This window comes from Suillus fuscotomentosus (assembly GCF_016647785.1).
Source record: "Suillus fuscotomentosus strain FC203 chromosome Unknown F5891scaffold_18, whole genome shotgun sequence".
NCBI classification, from domain to species: Eukaryota; Fungi; Basidiomycota; class Agaricomycetes; order Boletales; family Suillaceae; genus Suillus; species Suillus fuscotomentosus.
Window position 1 is genome coordinate 490,944 of NW_024539530.1, and position 22,067 is coordinate 513,010.

Below are 22,067 nucleotides of genomic sequence, written 5' to 3' on the forward strand. Positions count from 1 at the left end.
CAACGTCTTTTCCTGGACGCGTCGATGAACGATACATGATTTTCATTCGCTGAATATGTATTGGCTATCTAAAAGTTAGGTAAGTTGACGGAGATCCGCTGTGGTGAGTGTTGGGCTCACGATGAGTCATGACTGATAGCATTCATTGTCCTCCCTGCGTCGTTCTGGCTTCCGCAGCACTAGTGCTCGGTGAGACTGTAATAGTACGATCTCCGGGTTCGCGAGTGGGAATCAAAAAGGAACGGGTGACAGTCTTTAAACTGAGCTGATGAGTGGGGATTCCAAGGCAAGGATGTGTATCATTTCCATTGGTTTGATCCGAGTACGCACAGCCTTGAAAGTGAATCCATCACCGTGCCAACCGCACGCAAGCTGGGCCAAAGGTGACTGAGATTAATCACTACAGGTATGAGTAAAAAGTCACTTGTCGGGAGTTGACCACTGACGCTATTATTACTAGTAGAAGGAACGACTATCCTCCTTCGTATACATATGTAGGTGGTTGACTCGCCAGAACTTACAGCTAGCATCATATCGAATCCATTTTTGTTCATTCGTGGAGCTGGCCAAACAAAAGGGTCCTGCCTATTACGATACTTCGGACTGCGCAGCTTTCTCATCTTCTCTCACTATAGTTGGAAACCGCCGTCACAATCCAGCAGCCAGGTGAATGAACAAAAATGGATTCTGGCCTATGAATATGATGTTAGCTGTAGTGCGATTACCTACTAGTAATAGTAAGAATTTACCCGTAACTTGAGATCATGCTACAAGCTCGTCTGACGTCGCAATCTTGTCAGCGGCTCATCGTTGTAGTCTATGCCAGTATAAGTAACTTCTCTAGTTCCCACGATCACAACCCAGGCCGACGGGCAAATATCTGAATGTTCATAGGAAACCCTTGATACTTCTATCCAGTGACATTGATCAAGGCGTTCCGCGCGGGTATCTCCTAGTATCTCTCTTCGGGAATATCATAGGTTCTCGGTCATCTGATTGGCGAAAAGTCGATAATATTTCCGATCAGCCCGGCGACATAGCCCCAAGATACCTCCGCGCGTCTACGCATACTCAACTCACCCAGACTCCTACTTAGCACCCCTCTAGCCAATGTCTTCCATTCCATGATTTGCGTTCAATATGCGCTTGGACGATGAGCGAGTTCCAGCGTAACTGTGTCCTTGCAGCCTGCTACCGCCTCAGTGCTCATCACTCGCGCACACCCTTGGGGCTCATTTAATGGCCGCTCCGGCACTGCCGTCGAATATCCGTGCCTGAATTTATCGGCTTCTTATAGATGGTAGATGGCAAGAGGAGTGGTACGCCATTTGACATCTTCCTCCAACCCCATGGCTCTCTATGAACCAACCGACTTCGTGATAGGGCGATCTCTTTTGAATCTAAATGTGAGTCATGCAAACAGTGACCTCGCAGATGCTGACTCTGGATTTTCCTAGTACGCCTATGGTGAGAGAAACTCTTGTCAACTGGCACCAGCCTATTTGAAATCAACTCAGTGTCTACAACTGTGATCTGGGTTCGTGTTGTTGCCAGAGTTTCTCTGTACCTCTCGATTGACATTTATAAAGGTCTATGACTATATCATCACATTCGACGATGAGGTACACCATCTTCGATTATTGCTATCCTCGCGATTCTGAGTCCAATGGTTTCGAAGCTGGCCTATTTTCGCAAGTCCACGTGGGGGAAGGTCAAGATACTGTATCTGATGTGTCGCTATCTGCCATTTGTGCTATTGGCTGCAGATACCTACCGTGAGCCCTAGTTCGTATTACTGTTTGCATGATTGAAAGTGTTGTAGAGGTATTACAACCTGCCTTGCCATTGAGTGTGAGGTGCTTTCTTCAGAGTGTGCTGTACGATATCTGACGTGTCAACCAGCAATGTCAGACATACTTCCAGATAAACTCATGTCAGTGCCTTACAAGCCTCCAAGATTAACAAATATCTCATTTATCTACAGGGCTTGAGGGAATCACACTGGTGGCTGCGGAATGTAGGTTTTGACCCCTATTCTGCACTATTTTTACGATGAAACATCATACCTGTAGGGATGTTCATTTTGAGAACGTACGCCATCTGGGGAAGAAGCAGGAGGATATTGATCATTCTCTTGAGTTCCTTCTTCGTACGCTTAGATCCCTCCCGAGCGTCCCTCTTGAGAGACAGTTATTTCACAGGCAATTTTGATCCCAGTCATCTATATATTGACTAGCTTTGGCAACTCTGTGACAAGTATGTGTTCCCGTCGCTGCCAAAGAGTGACACCAATCGATGCATTTACAAGTATCCGAACCTCCGATCCCCAACATCACCAGCTGTTATAATGTCGGCGAAAGTCGCATCATTGTTGTAGCCTATGTTTTACTAGTAGTCGCTGAATTTGGTGAGTGAGCGTTGAATGAAAAAAAATCTATCAGGTTTGACCAGTTTTCTCACAGAAATTTTGTCTTTTACACTATACCGCTCCATCAAACATTACAGAAGTCTTACAAACGACAATCACTTGCTCAATATTCTCATTCAGCACAACGTATTCTATTTCATCTGCGGACTTTGTACGTGGTACAATAGTCTCGGCAGTTCGTGCTTGCTGCTGAAACTATTTAACCAGTCTTTTCGCTTCTTGTCATCCTGACTATAGCGCTTCTTCCTGTACGTGCGCATCTCTCACAGCTAGCCTTTATGCTTCCTGTGCTTACCAGTCGGCATGACAGTCTGTGTACGGTGATATGGCTTCAAAGTACGTCGTGTGTCGGTGTCGGGGAATGAGATACTCAATAGGATGTTATCAAAGCCTACAGGTCACGGTACATGCCTTGCTCGTTACACGGATGCATCTCGAGCTCTGGAGGTCGGACCGTGCTCAGAGGTTCGTCTTGGTTGACGATAATATAGCCCTCGATACGTTGGATCAAGTTCTGAGAAGTCGCAATCAGGATTGGCACAGGAATATTTTGGCCACTTGACCTTGTCTTCGTTATATAGTTCCAGCAAGTTGCGCAAATATGTAGCTATGTACTGTAGAGACACAGTTGCTGTAACTTTCAGTAAGGTCACGACATCACGTGGACATGTCATTTACGCGTCAGTGGTGTCACGACCCTATCATTAGCTTTGAAGCTTTGAAGTCCGATACACGACTCACTCAGTGACTGCGAATGTCGAGATTGCTGACAATCTCAAGTCCAACGACATGAGTTCTTCCAGCACATCTCCATCCACACAGGACATCTGGAAGTGGACATTCACCAAGGAAGCGACTGCTCCATGCTTCATTAGAGACGCCCTCTCGATGAAGGAAAGCAACACCGGAGGTCTGCCTCGTTTGCTTAACCGCAATACCTGCCTAACCAACCGTGGATTCAGATGCCGACTTTTACTGGCTGGGACACATCCCCTGTCGAAAAGTGATCATTGTTGGCATAGTGGTTGGAATCCAGGACTACGAGAAACGGACGTTGTACACGAGTGAGTGAACCGTTTTTGTGGCTAAACTTTCGAGTAAATACCGAGCTTGTTCAATAGTCGACGATTCTACGGCTGTCATAGACTGCGTGCTTCGTCATCCTTTGCCACCGAAAGCTCCAACGAATACTGATGCAAGTCGCTCGGTTCAGAACTCAAAATGGGAGGCGACGTCACTTATTCCTCCTGCGCCACCCACTCCTGTCACTGCTATCGGTTACCCAGTGCAAGTAATCGGCAAAGTTTCTCGGTTCTACGATACAAGACAAATAGTAGTCGAATCTATTGGTAAGTGCTGCGCTACTTATCTTTCGCTGCAAACTGAGCGTGTCCCCGTGACTTCTCTTCACGAACGCAACATGGGAATGAACTTGAAGAACCCTGCGAGTCGACTAATGACCAATGGAAACACTGGAAAACAGTTGCGGAGCTTCACAAGTCGAGATATTCCGTGCCGAAACCGTTTGAGATACCAGCGCCTCTTGCTGTTTCTTCATGTGAGACTGGTTCGGAAGAGCTTGGAAACTGGCATGAAAGGAGACAGCCAGCTGCGGCATCCACGTCGGCATCGGGGACGGGTATCCCCGCGCCCCGCACGCCCTTGAAGCGTCCAGCACACGATCATGCCCCATCCTCACCACTTACGGATAGTACAACCTCCGCCGCATCCAGTCCAATTAAACATGGATCTACAGTGAGTATTCTGCACTGTATACAACCACCACCCAACCCTTCATTTTTCAGGATCCACCGAAACTTCGTCACCCTTCCCGATTACATGCGCGGGACTTGACTGAGAACACGTTTCGATTGTACCTCAAGCATTACATGGACCATGCTGTTGTGGCCCTTCATTGGGACACAGATGATAATTTGTTCTCGACGCCGACCAAGCGCCCGCGCGTTCCATTGGACCAGACTCCTAAGGCACGAACGGTGTATACAACGGATAACATGACGCCACGCGCATCTACTCTGAATGATAGTGCTCCCGATCGCCCTGCATTCACGCTCTCGCACCTACGCCGCGTTCCAGAACTCGCGCTTCTCGCTTGCCGGGTGGTTCATGCCGAGAGGAAGCGACGCGCCCGAGCAGAGAGGGATGCAGAAAAAGACAAGGCTATGCAGACACAGAAGACCTCCTCGAACAATACCCATGTGGCCTTATCGAAAGCCCTTACTCATTCACGAACGAGGACCAAGCCCACAGATGTGCCGCGTGTGAAGATGAAGCGCCTATTTTCGTGGGCGGTATTAAAGTTATATGAAGAGGGTAGCATCGTGCTCTGGGACCAACCACTGACGCCCGTTGCTGTCTCCGGTTCGCGTCCTCCTGAGTCTGGCGACACAAGCGGGTTGTGGAAGACTGCGAACAACACTGCTAATTGCTCAAGTGCGAATAGCTCAGTGTTTTCAACCGCCAATAACACGATGTTTTCTTCTACTGGGGCTTCTTCGTCCAAGTTCGTCATGTCTGAAGAAGATGCTTATCTCTCTGATCCACCGATGTATGAGGAAGATGAGGCTTATGTTTCTGTGACGCCAACATTGCTTGCTGCACCTGTGCGAAAGATCATGCGCGCGAAGGGGATGCGAGGCAAGAGTGTCAAGGTTGGAGCGGAAGAAATTACAAGGTGTTTGAGAAGAGAGGATGCACGCTGGGCGCGGATTGGGGCGTGGGCTGTGGAAGAGACTATGGAAATGATTCTTGGGGAGCGGAAGTAAGTTCGTCGCGTTGCGAGCGCATGTTTGGGGTCGATTGCATCTGGGTTTGCGGCGGAATGTCATATGATATCTCCAACATTATATATTACACAAACTAGTAGATGTATGAATTGCTGTCTATGCAGGCGACTGATTGGGGAATTTAGGTTCGGGTGGGGAGGGATATATGTCATGGTAGCCATGATGCACAGATGCGGTCAATATAGACATCCTGGTAGCAGCGATGGGCCGGTATAAGTATGCAAAGGTGGTAGTGTGGCAAGAGTTCGGTGAATTGAGTCAAATGATTGAACCGGGGGACACTGTATGTGCAAACCTTGATGAAATTTATCGGTGACGGTATGACACACTATGTACAGCTTAGAATGAAAATAAACGGGATGCGATAATTAGTATTGGTGGCAACGTGAAGTGCGTAGACTGGGCACCAACCTTGAAATTTAAAGCTTGACCAGCCCGCCTACTATTACGGTATGACTCCGTATGAGGCAGACGCGACGTGCCTGTTTACATTTATTTAGATGAGTGCAAATGGAGCTCACCCACCGTTCCCTACCTCACCGGTGCACCGATGCACCCTGCATTACGTCCGCCAGAGATACAAGGTACGAAGCCACTGATATGGTGACTCCATGGTATGGGTGCACATAAACGAGATAGTCACATCAACTTGCAGGTGATATCATCAAGGTCCAGAACCACGGCTCGGCTACTCTTCGACATACTAGCCACATCCGAATAGACAGCGTGTCCAGTGTAGAAGGGTCCAGATCTTGGTATCGAGAGCCGTGCATGCCTATTATTGCCTCCCCTGATCGCGATATCGATTAGGTTGCCGCTGTCTCAGAATGTCAAGAGGTCACTACCTTGGGAGACTTTTCCTGTATCATGCCGCGCATCCAATCGTGTACTGGGTGAATATCCGTGGGCTCAAATACTGTGGAACAGAATCATAAAAAGACCAGTGATGGAAGGAAGTTGGTCGATGCTGCTGTTCAATGTGCAAAACATATCCTAATGGGCGATTTGTATCTGTTTTGGGCAACAGAGCTATCCGTTGACTAATCTAAACTCAGGTCCCCGCCTGACTCAATTTCGGCACGGTAATAGTCACTGCCGTGGTCCGGCCTCTCCCAATACACAGGAACGACTGCAGTCCAATCCATGAGCTCCCTGATGAATTTTTCTGTTCAAATCTTCAGCAGACTACGCGGTCACGCATAAATGCGACTGGTGGTGGCCCGTCGAGTCGAGATAGTGGAACACGATCGTTCTGACTCTCCACAATACTTGCCACGGGGTAATGATTGCAACGTGGATCAGGAAGTAACTGGATACGACAAAAGCGAAAGCTCACCGGTCGTCGGCCGGGTCTCGATACGATGAAGTCGAGATTGCTCGACTCCAGCAATTAGTCACTAGTGTGGCTGCTAACATTCTCGCATCTTTGTTATCAAGGAAAGTCATCTATTCTCTGCCGTTCTCTGTAGTAAATCATCCATCTGTCAGCTTCTTACCGACAATCCACATTTTTCTTCCGTGTGTTACGGTCTTTTTACGGTTTCTTTCGCGATTTTCAAAGCTTGTACTAATTTATTCTACGTTGTGTTGCCTATCTAGCCATCCACTTATTACTTGAGAAGAAAACGATGATCTAAAATACACAGGATATCTAACGTCCGTCACCTCGTGTTTCCCATTTTACAGGCCATGTACAAACATCTGTCCTCGTACGTGCTTACTTTAATTTCCCTCGGCATTGGGCCTCGGAATGCCTTTTCAGCTCCTCGCATTCTGTAGAAAATGCTATTACAAGAATAATTGCGCCAAGGAGCCAGACACCACGATCTTGTCATATTCAGCTACCTTCTAGTTCCATCGCTGCAACGGCAAGTAGTACTGGCGCCAAGGAAGACGTCAAGAAGGTCGTGTCTTTAATACTGATAAGCAGTACGTCTTCTGGCGCAAAATGTGGTCATAAGGAAGGACTAAATTGGCCAAGGAATTCCAAAGGCGCCGATCAGTTGACTGACCCTCGCCCTGATATCAATGTGGCGAGGATATAATTCATCTCGCTAGTAAAGAGCAGTAACTTGGACTGATCGAGGCCGCTGTGGAATGCAAAGTTTATTTGCTGAAAGCGAAACAAGAAGTAATCACACTCCTAAGCAATTTGAAAATTGCCCTGTCAGAATGCTTCATCGTGTCTTTGTTTCACTTACTAAACGCGCAGCGTGAAATCATTGGTTTCTGCCACAACGGTTAGATGGGCTTATAAGGTATCATGCACCCGACTTGGAAATTTAGCGCTCCTCACAATGGAGGGATCACTACGGAATCGCGACATCAATCAGAAGAGGAATGAGAATGGTCAGTACAGGCTCCGAGTCGATGACCCGCCGTCAGCGTCTGAGATGCTCATAATACGAACCTACGTCACACCAGATGACCATCATAACAATAATCGCGCAATGAGTTATCTACTAAAGCTAGCAAGGGACAAATATCAAAGTGAACCAAAAAAAGTACCTAGCCTTACTAGAAGACCGTGACTCCGATACGATTACAATCATACAGTACATGCCAATATAATCATTTGTGCACTACTGTTCTACATAATCTGATGGAGATGTAAGCAGGAGGTCACCCTCATTGGGTAGATTACTCACATAATTGCGGATGTCGTTCGGGAAGCTTGGCGAAGACTGTGCCATCGTCTCATTGTGTGTCGTGTCAGGCGAGTTATGAATATTGGTTACGAAATCATCTAGGCAGAAGGTATCAAGGCTGCCATCCAATATGAATGGTTCGTCCAGCCTGTTTTGCGTGCTGTATCCGTGTGACTGAAGGATCCCTTGTTCCGAGAAACTCGAGGGCACAGGGTAATTTTGAGAAGAGAGTGGATGCATGGGGACAAGTAAATCGGGAGAAGCATGAGCAGCGTCTGCGAAGAGTTGTGAATTGGCTTGATATGCGACATGTGGTGATATGGAAGATGTGGGCATCTGTACAGAGACGGAATATCGGAAATGGTATGTAGCAGAGAAGATAGGAACTGGGCGTGGGCGACCTGAGGATCTTGCGGGAGTTCCTGGGTCCAAAATACGGTACACATCCTGAATGATGGTGTATACGGTAGGATCTTTGGCGACAAATAAATCAAACGTCTATTACGCATCAAGCTCGGAAAATACGGACCTGGAGATTTGCACAGGGTCTCCCAGTACTTAGGAACTAGAGGTGTGCTGTACAGCAATGGACCTTCACCGGAAGAACCGGTAAAATATGGTCCGACGCATTCGAGTTTCGTGTCCTCGCTGTGGATGGGTGCGCCATCCAATAACACTATGTAGGATGACTTGCCAATGACGGCTGAGGGGGAGACGAAGGTAACAGTGGAATCGATGTCCCTTATGGGACGTGGTGTGTCTGAGGAGGTGTGCGAAGCGACACCTGGAGGGGGCAAGTTATATGGAGAGGAAAATGGTGCATGGGAACTTGATGAGAATGAGCTAGACTCTGGCAAGATGTCAATGTATACTGGGGTACGCATATCCTGAGGAAGGTGGTTTCGTTGAGACGATGACATGTATTGTCCGGAAGATATAAACGAGTCTGTGGATTCAGATGAGCAAGTGGATGAGTCGACGCTGGTTGACGTCGAAAGGTTGGAATATATAGAGGAAGGAGAAGGGTTGGATTCATCCTGGCTATGAGGAGAAAACCTCCGGGACAAGTCGACTTCGCTCCGCGCACCATAATATTGCAGGGTAAGCGAATCGATCACTTCCAAAACAGTAAATTCTAGTTACGCCGTGCACAGGATAACGGACTCGGATACTTACGTTCCCGACCCTCGACTGTGTCCTTAAACTGTTGTAGACGACTGCCTATTTGTTTTGATGATCTGTGCTTTCCCGTCTTGCGATAAATGTAATCTGAGATGAACTGATTGCGTTGAGGGAACCGACTCAATACATGTGCTTCCGAGTCCCGAGAGTAGTGAGCGGATCCATATTCTTGAAGGCCTGGGCTCAGAGTCACGTGACCTATTGATTAGGTTATGAATACAATCCGCACCTTCCAGCATCATGGCTTCGAGACCAGGTGGCCATACAGGCTCGGATTTACCCTTCAGAGTTTTCCAACTTTTTCTGACCTTCATGATCGTCCGAACAATGTCATCTGTGCTTTGGCTCGGTGGTATTGGCTGTAGAGGATCGGGATCACGTTGGCTTGTCATCATGCTGCCGGCGATGGGCAGCGTTCAAAACGCGCTTGGTGGGCGTGGAGTGTGGGCGATCAAATGATAGAAGGAGAATACAGTAATATAGTGATCTGACTATAGATCAAAACAGGTGAAGCATACCAATTGGAGGTTGGCTAATATAACTTGAGGGTGCTCCACTGGGGGCGTTAACGGCAAACATCATGGCTGTAAGTTTCCCGGATGTGGCAGAACAGTTGTATGATTAACAAAAATAGCTTTAACATAACAGGGGACCTACTATTCCAGAAATTTAAACCTTTTTTTAAATTGTCCCTTACTGCACACTGGGAGATTGCGAGTCTGTTCCGATTCAGACGCTTACAGTTCATTGGCAGGTTCATGTATGTAAGCCACCGCCGTTGGACACTGTCGGTTATCTCGGGTTCAATCCTGCAAAGCCGGTGCCCTGACAGAATTTAGGGTTCATTGAGCCGCTGCACATCCTTTTTGAGCTACCGACCAGCTTGTTCATGAGAGTCTTCTCGAACTGACGAAGCTTCAACTGAGCAACTCTTCTATGAAACCCTCACCGTTGCCGAGGGCCTGAGGTGAAAGGTTCTGATGGGCCGAGGTCGAACTCGTGTTGAGCTTCCATGCACAGGTCGATCACAAAGTGGGGTTGCCGGAATAAATAGGGGTGTTACGTAGCTTCAGGGTCGAGTAGCGTACGTAGTCAGCCAATAGAAATCGATTATCGTTTATTTTATTGAGACCTTCAAGCAACACTGAGCTGTGGCAAGAAAAGTAGGCTCCTTCGGCCCGAGCAGTAGGCACTCACCAGCCAGAAAGATGAGAGAGAAACCCAGTAATTCTGGCGCACAGATTCATGATCAGTGCATATGTTACCAGTAGGAAAGCCGCACATCAAGTGTGGGGGCTCAATTCATAGGCTAAACAAAGAACTGACGCTTAGAGCGTCATGTCGAGTCCAACGGTCTGACCCAGGCCTGAGAAACGGTAGTAGTCAATTTCCCCCGATGAGCGCAAGATAGTTGCAAGGTCACTTAACCTCGTTTGAAATATTTATTGTTGCTATTCACATGAAAGGAATTCTCCGCGTTCGGGACGATCACATCGCCGGAGGGTAAAGGGGATCTATGACTAACTGACGCCGTCACTGATTGATGATCTCTCTCATGAAATCAGCGCGAGTGACAATATTTCGTCACATCGCTGGGACATTGCAACACTATTACCCTCTCATCAACGGCTTCTCGCGAAGGCTCACCGTCGAGATGTAATCATGGCGCATGTTTTGTGGCATGGTTCTGTGGTTGCCAACTGGGGGTACTTATTTTTGCGGTACCACCCTTGATTCGGGCGGTGTGAACCATACTGTCTCGTACTTCTCAAGAGTAAATCGCTGCAAATTTGAAACCTTGAGTACGTGACGCAGCTTGATCGACTGACAACGGGGTTCTTGTCCCCGTATCCAAGTAGTAGAACAGGTCGAGCCCTTCGACTCGGAATTGAGCGTCTCCTAACTTCGAAGTCAGTCACCAAGCTTTAGGTCGTACTGTTCGCACAAGCTAGCCCAGAGACTGGGTTATGCTTCAGGTGTTAGACCGTTAATAGGCGTTGATGCCAGATGGATACTGGTCATAAGATAAGACCGAAGATGTAGTTGGCCACATGGGAGACTGGACCATCAGTCGTGGACGTAACTTCATGAATCTTTTCACGCCATGATTCCATTGCGAAGTTTAAGAAGACAGAACACGACTCTCCCAATCGCTCAAGCCATTTGTAAGGTACACTCCACGATCATTAAAACCGACACTAAACTCGCTTGCGATGGGCAATCTGACTATAGTAAAGTGAGGAAGCCGGTAGTAGGTAACATCCATACCTGGTATTCGTGCTAGGATTACATGCATTACATGCCTGCTGGGTCAAATGCCAGCGCTTGATCCAGTGAATGCGAAGTAAAGATGAGGCTAGGATCTTCGGCCAGGTTGCCGTCTGTAGAACTTCATATGAATTGTCATGGGGGCGCACGCCCTTCTCCGTAACCGGTGATATTACGGATCATGTCATGCTGAAGGAGATAACTTAACCGACAAGATGCTACGAGGGCACACAGTACTAGCGCCTATTCGCATGCAGGACGTACTACACGCACCTGAGACACAGCCAAATAAGAGCCCGTGGCTCATGCAATAACTGTTCAAATTGGACGCCATATTCGAATACATTCAAGTTCATGAATGTCTCAAGATATGTATCGCATCTGTCCAAAAAGATTATGGCCTCATTGATAAATGCTGAGCACAGGCCCTCAATCTGATGACACTCAGGCTGGGATACGAACTCGGTGATAATCCAGCGCACGTTCAGATCCAGAGTCGGCGGCCCATCGGCGAGTCCCATGACCCTAATCAGAAAATTAACTGAGCTCAAGTGCTTGTTACAAATGTGGATCATGAGCTTACACGGACACGAATAATATCGCATACTCTGTTACGTATCGTTCTGAGATTCAGGGGTGACGTGGAGATTGAGGTTCACTCTAATCCTGGACATCCGAGTCTGTACCCATTGAACAACACATGATATAGCTAACGTCACATTAGTAACAGATGGACAAGAATGATCATGCAATGATTCAGAGGTATCTCCCAGTGCTCACGGCTGACAGACTTTCTCGAGGAAACATACAGGTAAATAGCCCCCATTCAGCCGAGCTCGAGGCTCCACCAATCCAGCAATAACCTATAAGCGTAATTCGGGTCCACAACTGCGCCGGATATTTCTGGTAGTAAAAGATGGGTGAAATGACTCGAAGGGATTCCAGAACAAGAAGTCCGCCGATATTGACACAGCAGCATCTGGATGACACTGACCGGTACTAAGTCCTGTCTACTCCCCAAGTCCAGGTGGCATTAAATGAGGGAGTCCATGAATTAGGGTAAGCAGCGTTGTTGAATGTCACGGCGTTGTTTGGATTAGCCATCCTGCAAAGAGCTGAGACTTAAACATTTAGCCAGGTAGTAGACCGGTCGCCGAGCTATGGGGCCGGAACTTCACAGAAGAAAAACCTGCCACCGACTAAGTGAATGAATAAATTTGTTAACTGAAGTCGCACCACCAAACTAGACTGGTGACCAGCCCGTCTCACCAGTCTACCACCGAACGACAAACGGACGATCGAACTTACTAGTACATTTGGGCCTTCCAAAAGGGTTCGAGTTAATGTCCTGCCGGCATCAGCCATTGGCCGTGGATATAAGACTGTTGAACCTTTGAGGATGACATCATTCAATGAAGGGTAGAAGAGATAAGAGGATGAAGAAGTTTCAACTTGATGCCCGGTGTCGACTCCCACGCTGACCGTCATCATGACGATTTTGTAAAATTTTCCATCTCGAGTTTAACAGACAAAATTTCTCAAATCTGTCGCAGACCCAGGCCTTTGCATAGAGTCTCTGACTCCAAATCAGCTGGCAGGTGCGGTGTTGCATTCAGTGTAAGCAATAGGATTGACGCTCTCCGAGTCCAAGATCTACATAACTTAACAATGTAACAGCTTGATCATTGAATACATCCGGCAGCCAACTGGTTTGGAGCCTCGTCCTTGCTAAACCTTGTCTTGATTTTTGAACATAGCTTTAGGCAGGCCCATGCTGCGAGTGATCTTTCCAGGGCACTTCAACCACCAAACATTTCTCCACCACTAGTATATCCATATTGAACTCCTCTATCGGTCTTGCCTAGGGTTTCTTTGCCATACACCCAATAGCCTCCTTGTCCCCCTGGCCCCGGTTCTCATGATCACAGGTACCCGTGACATTTGCAAATTGCACCTTCGGCTGGGTTATCCTATTAATGAAGACCAATCAAAAGGCGGGCAAAGATTTTTAAATGTTCAAGAACACAGCGGCAGACCGGCTACTAGTAGCACAGGGCCTTCACCTCGCCGTGATTTATTTTATATTTAGTGTCCAAAAGATTTTCACGGCAAGTCGGTTGCATAGCAGTCTAGCTGGGTGGTACATAAGCCAGTGAACGCCGTGCTTCCAAGCAGGATAGCTCCACCCCGGATCATGGTGACAGTCAGCCCGGAAGCCTGACCAGTAACAGTGTATTGGCACACATGATGTTCTTATGGGGCAACGCTCTTCCTCGGGTAAAAAAGATAGGGCATGCGGCGGGGAATCACAACACAATCATCAGGCATTTACAGAACCCCGGAGCCCCTTTCGCCTCAAGGATCATTCAGTTTTTGTACTGCATAGTTGATTTGTCAACAAGACTTCACCACGCCTGTGATTACAAAAATCCGCGGATAACAAGCGGAGGACTATACGCACACGCCGCGGCAGGGTGCTCAATCATAAAATTTACCGCTGATTTGGACATTCCACCCTCCGATCTAGGTGAGAATGCATGTAGACCCTTGTTTCCAGATTTCGCAGATCCGAAGGACAGGCGTTTCCTGGCCCAGCGTTACGAATCAAAGCACTCGCCTCGCTTTGCTAATTACCAGCTGGCTGTCATGCGGCCCAGATCAGTACAGATCTCACGTTGACCATCACTTTGCACACGCCTGTTGTTAATTGCTGTAGCGTTGCTATTAGCGTCGGCATGGCTTCTTCGGATCCCAATATTTGTCTGAATACGCTGGATAAATGGAGTGGGGTTCCGTTAGAGGGAGCGCGGGTGGCTTGACGCGGCATTTGAAAGGTGTGACATATAGCTGGCACGGATGGAAAACGCGGGCGATGTGTGTAAATTGTGCTTTGAGGAATGGAAACGAGTTTGTCGCATCCTCCGCGGTAAGTTGCATCTAGGGTTGGTCTATGATACAGGTATCTCTAACGGTATGCTATGAGTCACTAAATGGTATGAATTGCTCTATGCCTTGGATGGGGGAGGCGGCATGCCCTCGCTGAGGAGTACGGGAGTTGATCTAGCAGGTTCGGGGTCGCCCATCATTTGTTGAACAGCTTTGCTCTTGAGTAGGTGGGCATATTTGGGTTGAACGAAAGTTGCGCTGGACAATACAGGAAGGGGTAAGAAGAGTTAGGTTCGAAAGATCGGTGACTGACTGCGCTTCGACCAGTACGTTGCCTTTAAGGTCCTCTACTTTGCCAGCGACCTTGGATTTGCGACCTGCCTTGTCGACTAAACTGATCCGGACGACGATGAACTAGTGCCCGGTCAAGCACGTAAGTATGTGTAAGGAAGAGGTACTTGCCTGATCCGCAAAGGTCGGGGCGCGATAATTTATGGACAAGTTGGCAGTGACGCCAATCTTTTCCGGTAAATTGATAATCGCCTTTTACAATAGATCAAGACACGCTGAATGCTCGGAATAATTAACCCACAGTTCGCGCCAAACTCTCATCCAAAATAGTAGCCAGTAGCCCACCGTGAATTATCCCATCATGGCCACACACACCCCGGCCTACATGCACGATAACGAGAGCCTCACTCTCATCCTTCCTAGCGCGTACGAGAGGTGGAAGCGCGAGTTTTCCGGGGCCACGAAGTGCGCCTGCAGTGAGGCTGTTTACGCGGAGCTGCTCTGGGTAATTAGCATAAGGGCGGCTCTCGTACCACTCGTGGGCGTCGGGCTGAGCACGGTGGGACGTGAGGAGTGGGAGCGTCTGTAGTGTTTGTTCGAGAGTCGCGGTGTATATAATTGATTGTGGGGAATCAGGGTTGGGGGGCGCTGGGGCTGGCCGGGGGAAGATGAATGTGATGTAAGGATGCGGGTAGAAGGCGCCAAGGGTGTAGCCGGTGATGGCAACGGAACCGCCAAGGGTTAGTGTTCGGAAATAGCGGTATGGCGAACGGGCAGTGGGAGGGGGTCCGGTCGAGAAAACTCGTGCATTTGTGAGGATGCGTCTCAAAATATTAGAAGACATTATATGCCGAACCCATTAATGATTAGTGACTGGCGATTGCTCAGTCAGTGTCGGGTGTTGCCGAAGCGGAGTGTAAACATAACTTTGACATACAGAGATCGACCATCGACGACTTTAACCTCAAGACCTACCCCCTCAAGACCGTTAAAAATGGTGAGTTACCAGCAAGCGTCGTTCTCTGTGTGCGTCGGAGCACCCTAGCACTATTCAGTCCATACTCTTCAACCTTCAACACAATGGATGGCAAGTCCTTCATCCAGATAACACCATAGGATATCATCCTTATATTCATCTAGAATTGGTTCAGCGCAAATCTTGATCTTTGTTATCAAGTCAAGTGGAGTCGTCGTGTACGATGATGATACTTTTTATTGCTGGACTCGTTGGATGCACAGTCATCCAGGAGTGCTAGAGCTCCGAGACATGCAGCTTACGTCGCAGGCACTTCTGTGCTCTGCTTCGCATGCTGATTCGTTCTCGTCTCAATGACCAGCCCCCCAAAGTCAAGGCCGGTTCCCGCAAGAAGCCCGCACCCGCACCAGGTGCTGCTGGCAAAGCTGCAAAAATCACAAAAAATCCTCTCTTCGAGGCAAAGCCGAAGAACTTTGGCATTGGTTCGCTTCATCTTTGTTTCGCCAAATTGTCAACTGATGGATTTTTTTAGGCCAACATATTCGTCCTAAGACCGATCTCACTCGCTTTGTCAAATGGCCCGAGTACATCCGCCTTCAACGCCAGAAGGTCATTCTTTCTCAACGCTTGAAAGTTCCTCCTGCTATTGCCCAGTTCTCCCACACTCTGGACAAGAACACTGCTACACAGCTTTTCAAGCTCCTCAACAAGTACCGCCCGGAGAGCAAGGTCGAGAAGAAGGAACGTCTCGAGGCTCTAGCCAAAGCTGCCGCTGAGGAAAAGGAGCCTGCCAAGGTTTGTATTTGACGTATTGTAAATTGCAAGTTATTGATATAGATCATCTACAGGATAAGAAACCTCTTTTCGTCAAATACGGTTTGAACCACTGCGTCGCCCTCATCGAGGCGAAGAAGGCGTCCCTTGTAATCATTGCTCACGACGTCGACCCCATTGAGTTGGTTGTCTTCCTTCCCGCTCTTTGTCGCAAAATGGGTGTCCCCTACGTCATCGTCAAGGGCAAAGCCCGTCTGGGCACCGTGGTTCACAAGAAGACCGCCGCCATTCTTACTCTCCAAGATGTCAAGAGCGAAGACCAGCGCGAGCTTGCAACCCTCGTCAGCGCCGCCAAAGCCAATTTGTGAGTTCTCCCTTTTCATGTTGTATCTACGCTTCAGTGCTAATGGGAATTTAAAGCACTGACAAGTACGAAGATCAGCGCCGCCACTGGGGTGGTGGTCTCCGTGGATACAAGTCTACTCAAATGATGCGCAAGCGCGCAAAAGCTGCTGGTCTGGACTCCAAATCGGCTGCTCTTGGCAAGCTGTAAGCTTTGTGCTAGTCCTTGTCGTTTATCGTCATCACTTTATATGTCATGCCTGTTATGAATATGGTATGCATCGTACGCTCGGTTATCCCAAGTTACTACTGTGTGGAGGGCATATCGTGCCAGGCCGTGTACTATGATGCATGTTGCGCCATCAGCTATAACACGATTGCAGTTGTTTGAAAGTCTACTTTGAAATTCCGCAAAACCAATCTGAAACCGAGATAGCATATGGGGCTAGCTAGTGAGTGACAGTGCCTGAGCGTGAATGGATCGAACCGGGACCAGGGAATGAGTGTGAGAAATGCGTAGTCTAGACAAAACTCCTGGTGAGTGTAAAGGAAATTTTAGTCCCCTCATCCCCATTTGCTCCACTGAAAGCATAATAAACATTGCCTACAAACATGCGATGATCCTGTTATGAATCCACATCTGGAACCTCCTCCACCCGTGCCGAGCGACTCCCTGGACGCGATTGCTCTGGGGACTCGTCACCAACCTCCTCGATAAAAGCCCCACCATTATTAGCAAGCTGCTCCTCAGGACTCGCACCAGCGGGAGCCTTTGCCTTCTTCTTCTTCCCAGCTTTCTTCTTTGGAACATCCCACTCCCACAACGGAACAAATGACTCGATCTACGCCAAATGCCTAAGAACCAAGAATACAAAAAACAAAGAACATCACAACTCACAACACCAACGTCTGCGAATAATTGAGGGAAGATCCAAATTCCAGGGCTTGCTATGACCACGGTGATTATGTAGAATATCAACCGTATGATTGCGAGTCCAAAGAATGCGCCGAGTAAACCCAGCATGGCAATGCTCAGGTACCACACACCCAAACGCATCACTGGGGGCCACAACGGGAACATTACGGCTGCAAGCATAAGCGCGACCATCAAAAGTCCGCCAGCATATGTAGTCCATTGAGAACCTTCGTAGAGCCACACGAAGTACGCGTCTTGGGCAAATTGTTGTTGCGGAACGACAGTGACGTGGCGCGGAGATATGGATGAGCCTGTGGGTGCGCCGCGGTCTACGCGGAGGTAAAAAGCGTATTGTATGGATGATTGGAGGAGGGCCTCAGCCTCGACTTCCGTAGTGACCTTGGGTACGTTTTTTACTTTTGCATACGCGGGCGAGAGGAGGGCTTTCACTGCGGATTTGCCTGGTAGTGGTGGTGATGACGGTCATGGTTAGAACAATGGCAGAAAAAATTTGACTCCAAAACGATCAGATACCTTTGAAATAATCGACGCGTTTCCCATTCAACGCACCAACACGTATTTTCATGCCAGATTTACTGCTGCGGAGGAATTGGACAACATTGCGGGTTTCTGGAGGCGCTTTAGCTTGCGTATCATCCTTCGAAGCCATTTGCGATGGATGACAACTAAGAAATTAATCTGGTGGTGACTATGATGTTTGGGATTGAGGGAGGCGCTGCCACGAATAAGTGAAGTCACGCCTAACAAAGGGACAGGTGTGCTTATGTCAGCATAAAAGTCAAGTTGACGCTTAAAAAGACTCAACATCAACTCAACGTTCTTAAAGACTTCCGTCGTCAGCTCTTCTGGGTTTGTCCCATTTACTTTCAATTCGAAAGATACAGCCTGATACAGCACATTGACATCCCCGCAGCGGTTCAATCTCCCGGTATCAATACATCGACCGGAGACCGACGCGTGCAGCATTAATCTACTAGTCACTTACAGTGCGGTGTGCTATGGTGACGCTACTAGTAGTAGTAGTCGTAGGATTTCATAACCAAAGTTTACCATAGCATCGTCACCTGTGAGAGCTTCTTGGCCTCCGAAGTCGTATCTTCCTCTGTATCTGCGCTCTTATGAATACCCCTTTTCTTGGACTCGGAAGCTCAGCCTCAGTTTTGTCTGTGATATCCATATCGCAACAGTATGGGTTAATAATCGCAATGCGGCATGGCTGAATTCCACAGGTATAATATACTTTAATGGGCGGCCAGATTGTTCACCGAGGTAAGTCCCCTCTAAATACCCCCACTTCGTGCAGTGATTTTGATAAGGTTCGATGGTAGCTGCGTTGCATCCCAGAATACCATCGAATTGCAAGTGGCCAAGTCGTCTTATGTCAGATAGCAGAAATTGATTGCACGTAGCCTTACCACTGGCATAGCAGCACAAACGCCATGATGCTTATCGTTTGTGATCTTTCTAGCAGCGTTATACTTTCATCGAACGACCCCAGATATTTCCAGGCATTACAAAATGGAAACAGATGCTTACAGAAGTGTATCTTCTTTCAAGTCTACAGGAACGAGGGTGTTCTTCATAAGGTAAATTCTCATATCCACACATTATAGATGGTCATGCCTAGACAATCAGATCTTCACCTGGCCAGAACAGATTACGAGGCTTCTACACATCTCAGGCTAATTAGATTGGGTGTCAGTTCGTCGTCGCATCACCATATATCTCCTGCATCAACACTGCCTCCAACTTGACCACCCCTTTCGGAATACTTCATTCTAGACTTTGCTAGCGCATGTTTCAGTAAGTCTAGCTAAAATTGACAGAATGTCGGCGCTATGGTCCACCGGTTGTTATGTAGCACAGCTCTGGCCAAGGCTGTACACGGGCATCAAATCGAGTTGAAGACTGGCGCGCTGAATACCACTACGATCCTCCGTCATGGTATCTTCGTCAAGACAAGGGTGCCACCCCCAGGTGACCTACAGTTTTTTTTTTACTTCAGAGTGGGGTCCTTTGGGGTCGTAGACCCTACGTTGGACATAATCTCGTCATAAGCTTTCTTTTGTATGTGGTGGGGGAAATATACTTGGACGGTGTGATTCGAACTCGTACTACGTCACATGAAGTGAACAGGTACAAAAGGATGATTGCGGAAAGAGAGTGTGTCAGTATAAAGATAGTTAGGCGCAGCGCTCGAGCTACTATGTGAACTGCTGATGTTCGTCTGATGTTAGTTGCTGCTGCTTTCATTAGTATGTATCATCTGTATGTGGTTACTGATTTGGTCTCTTTGTTTCTAGCTGACAGCGGCGCCACGGAATGTGGCGTCTTTCCGGTGACCTACAGTTCTGTACAGTTCCCCGCCCGAGTGATCTAAACATGATTGCATGATCATTACCGGTTATAGCTTCGTTACCATTAATGCGATAAATGTCAAACTGTTCTCTCAGGGATACTACGAAAGACACCTGATCAGATCACACCAGAATCATATTTAATGGCCTAGTCTAGACTCTAGCAATGGCGAGGAAGCAAGAAAAACACGTGCTCAAAGTCTGGTCACAGACCAGAACAACAGCGGATAACGTTCATCGCCTCCCACACCTTCGGATACCTCCCTGAACTGTGCATCCACCTTGACAGTCCCTTTCTCGAGTACTTCCCCATCCCACATAGAAGTCCAGCTCTCGACGCTGTGGGCGAACATGTCAACCTCGATACCCCAATATACTTGATTCACGACACCCTTCTGTTGAGCACCCGTGTGCGCTCCGAGAATGATGGAGCCTGGTTCAGCGGAGAGAAGGCCAGCAAAAGCACGTGCCATGTGCAGTTGTTGATCTTCTTTAAACAGGTGGAAGAAGGCTGTTGCGTGGATTGCGGAAACACATCCGCGTAACGAATTCAACGAAGTGAGGTTATTGAGGTCGGGAGTTGAAACTTCTGTTGTCTGTAGCGACGCAGGCGGAGCCACAGCGAGGATTTCTGGGTCAAAAGCGTCCCCGCCCACGAAGTGAGCTGGAAAAGTCTCTGGAGACGACTTGAAGAGTTCATGCCCCAGATCCCAGAGTTCTGAAATACTTCGTTCAAAGTTATGTACGAAGTTATATGCTATGCTCACCTTGATGGAGGTCAGTTCCAATCGTTTGAGCTGCAGGAAAACCATCAAGAATTACTTCCCTGATGACATTTCCAACTACAAACCATATATCATGATTAGCATCCTACGTAGAAGATGGAGGTACATACAGCAGCAGCCGACGTCAAGGAAAATTGGGTTCTTGTGTTCACGTCCGATGCGCACAACTTGGTGATAAGCAGGTAGCCCCGACATCCTGCGTCTAAAGGGTTCGATTTTATGTGTTAACTCAGCACAAACGTACAAACAAAATACCTGGTAAAAGAGAAAAGATAGATGCACACGTAAGGAGCAACCTACCCACGAACAACTAAGTTTCGATACGGCAGGACATGTCCAAAGGTCTAGATACCTTGTATGCCTTTGCTTGAACATCCAATATATGCTGCTTCAGAGTTGCATCGTCTTCGATTCCGGTCAGATCCTTGTAAAATGCAGCGTCTTGAGGGCGCAAGTTATAAAGGCTTTCGTCAAGAGAAGGGAAAGTGCGCTGAACCTCAATCTTTGGAGGCTCTCTATTCGTCATGTCGCGTTCCTTGTCGGCACCAGGATCCAAATAGCTGGAGGGTTATCCGACGACGTGACTGTACTTAAAGCCCAGAAAGTTGACTGCGCAATATTAGTTTAAAACCCGGACTTACTTGCTGTGTATAGAGCAATCAAGTACCAAACGCACTATTAGTCAATAACACTACACGAAGAGCTAACATTTAATCAGCCTCCTGCTCACTGGGACTCTTAGGAAGAGCATACACAGCGTAGCGCCCGCGATCTCCACTATTGCGATAAGGGAACAGGTCCTTGACAGCCTATCAGCAATCTCCTTCAAGTTAGTAACCCACGAATTTATAAATGAAATGATTTCGCTGATCCGCTCTACCCGCATCCTGGCCCAGCAGCGCGCTTGTGCACTAGTGATATTAGAAGGCCAAGTATCGTGTTCTGTCTTCGATTGAAATTCGTAACACTCACTACCTCACTAGCAGGTAAGAAACTGAAATTAGCAAGGCCAGCGGATGACGACTCACTATGTTGACTATCAATTTTCCGTTGGTGGACGTATACACGAACGATACGATGGTCGCCAGGTGTCAGGGATTAGACCGTCCTCTTGCCCGGTAACACTAAAAAAGTCAGACTATTTGATAGCGCCTGGCTTGAAGGGCGTCTGAAAATTCTATATCACAATCTGGTCACAGACTAGAACGAGGTTAGGTAAGGTTCCCGCACTAACAGGCATTTGTGAGCGGGGAGAAAGCCAGCGAGACGGGCTATATCATCAACTAGTCTTGAGACAGGTGAAAGAAGACTGTTGGGTGAATTTCGGAAATACATTTACGTACGAGATTCAATGAAGTGAGACTATCAGACTTGCTGATAAGCAAC

General features: G+C 47.9%; 7 protein-coding genes across 7 annotated transcripts; 3 read left to right on the plus strand and 4 right to left on the minus strand.

Annotated features, from left to right (window-relative positions):
• The first annotated feature begins 994 nt into the window (after window positions 1-994).
• F5891DRAFT_178293 (uncharacterized protein) lies at window positions 995-3,140 on the plus strand. The gene is made up of 15 exons (XM_041370806.1): window positions 995-1,406; window positions 1,458-1,467; window positions 1,518-1,537; window positions 1,590-1,622; window positions 1,679-1,775; window positions 1,823-1,851; window positions 1,903-1,933; window positions 1,985-2,017; window positions 2,073-2,149; window positions 2,202-2,256; window positions 2,309-2,407; window positions 2,463-2,579; window positions 2,636-2,676; window positions 2,739-2,764; window positions 2,819-3,140. The coding sequence occupies exons 1-15, from the start codon at window positions 1,305-1,307 to the stop codon at window positions 2,988-2,990; spliced, it is 942 nt and encodes a 313-aa protein (XP_041227780.1). The 5' UTR covers window positions 995-1,304; the 3' UTR covers window positions 2,991-3,140.
• A 4-nt stretch (window positions 3,141-3,144) lies between these two features.
• F5891DRAFT_1025339 (uncharacterized protein) lies at window positions 3,145-5,278 on the plus strand. The gene is made up of 5 exons (XM_041361360.1): window positions 3,145-3,338; window positions 3,391-3,492; window positions 3,550-3,777; window positions 3,867-4,183; window positions 4,234-5,278. Exons 1-5 carry the CDS (start codon window positions 3,218-3,220, stop codon window positions 5,212-5,214), a joined length of 1,749 nt encoding a protein of 582 aa, XP_041227781.1. The 5' UTR covers window positions 3,145-3,217; the 3' UTR covers window positions 5,215-5,278.
• A 2,547-nt stretch (window positions 5,279-7,825) lies between these two features.
• On the minus strand, window positions 7,826-9,638 carry F5891DRAFT_1217841 (uncharacterized protein; the record flags this gene model as incomplete). The annotated part of the gene is made up of 5 exons (XM_041369345.1): window positions 9,295-9,638; window positions 9,060-9,242; window positions 8,413-9,000; window positions 7,884-8,356; window positions 7,826-7,834 (listed from the first exon to the last, which is right to left on the minus strand). Exons 1-5 carry the CDS (start codon window positions 9,458-9,460, stop codon window positions 7,826-7,828), a joined length of 1,419 nt encoding a protein of 472 aa, XP_041227782.1. The 5' UTR covers window positions 9,461-9,638.
• A 4,507-nt stretch (window positions 9,639-14,145) lies between these two features.
• On the minus strand, window positions 14,146-15,361 carry F5891DRAFT_1025370 (HotDog domain-containing protein). Its single transcript, XM_041361361.1, has 4 exons — window positions 14,812-15,361; window positions 14,682-14,762; window positions 14,533-14,633; window positions 14,146-14,477 (listed from the first exon to the last, which is right to left on the minus strand). The coding sequence occupies exons 1-4, from the start codon at window positions 15,352-15,354 to the stop codon at window positions 14,339-14,341; spliced, it is 864 nt and encodes a 287-aa protein (XP_041227783.1). The 5' UTR covers window positions 15,355-15,361; the 3' UTR covers window positions 14,146-14,338.
• A 456-nt stretch (window positions 15,362-15,817) lies between these two features.
• F5891DRAFT_1217845 (60S ribosomal protein L7A variant 1) lies at window positions 15,818-17,124 on the plus strand (the record flags this gene model as incomplete). The annotated part of the gene is made up of 4 exons (XM_041369346.1): window positions 15,818-15,968; window positions 16,019-16,281; window positions 16,335-16,624; window positions 16,681-17,124. The coding sequence occupies 4 exons, from the start codon at window positions 15,818-15,820 to the stop codon at window positions 16,811-16,813; spliced, it is 837 nt and encodes a 278-aa protein (XP_041227784.1). The 3' UTR covers window positions 16,814-17,124.
• Window positions 17,125-17,228: 104 nt separating this feature from the next.
• On the minus strand, window positions 17,229-19,482 carry F5891DRAFT_1127807 (translocation protein Sec62-domain-containing protein; the record flags this gene model as incomplete). The annotated part of the gene is made up of 4 exons (XM_041364221.1): window positions 17,229-17,444; window positions 17,501-17,979; window positions 18,053-18,163; window positions 19,470-19,482. The coding sequence occupies 4 exons, from the start codon at window positions 19,480-19,482 to the stop codon at window positions 17,229-17,231; spliced, it is 819 nt and encodes a 272-aa protein (XP_041227785.1).
• Window positions 19,483-19,992: 510 nt separating this feature from the next.
• Window positions 19,993-21,207, minus strand: F5891DRAFT_1217855 (uncharacterized protein; the record flags this gene model as incomplete). The annotated part of the gene is made up of 5 exons (XM_041369347.1): window positions 19,993-20,614; window positions 20,664-20,738; window positions 20,792-20,883; window positions 20,937-20,977; window positions 21,034-21,207. The coding sequence occupies 5 exons, from the start codon at window positions 21,205-21,207 to the stop codon at window positions 20,091-20,093; spliced, it is 906 nt and encodes a 301-aa protein (XP_041227786.1). The 3' UTR covers window positions 19,993-20,090.
• Window positions 21,208-22,067: the final 860 nt, after the last annotated feature.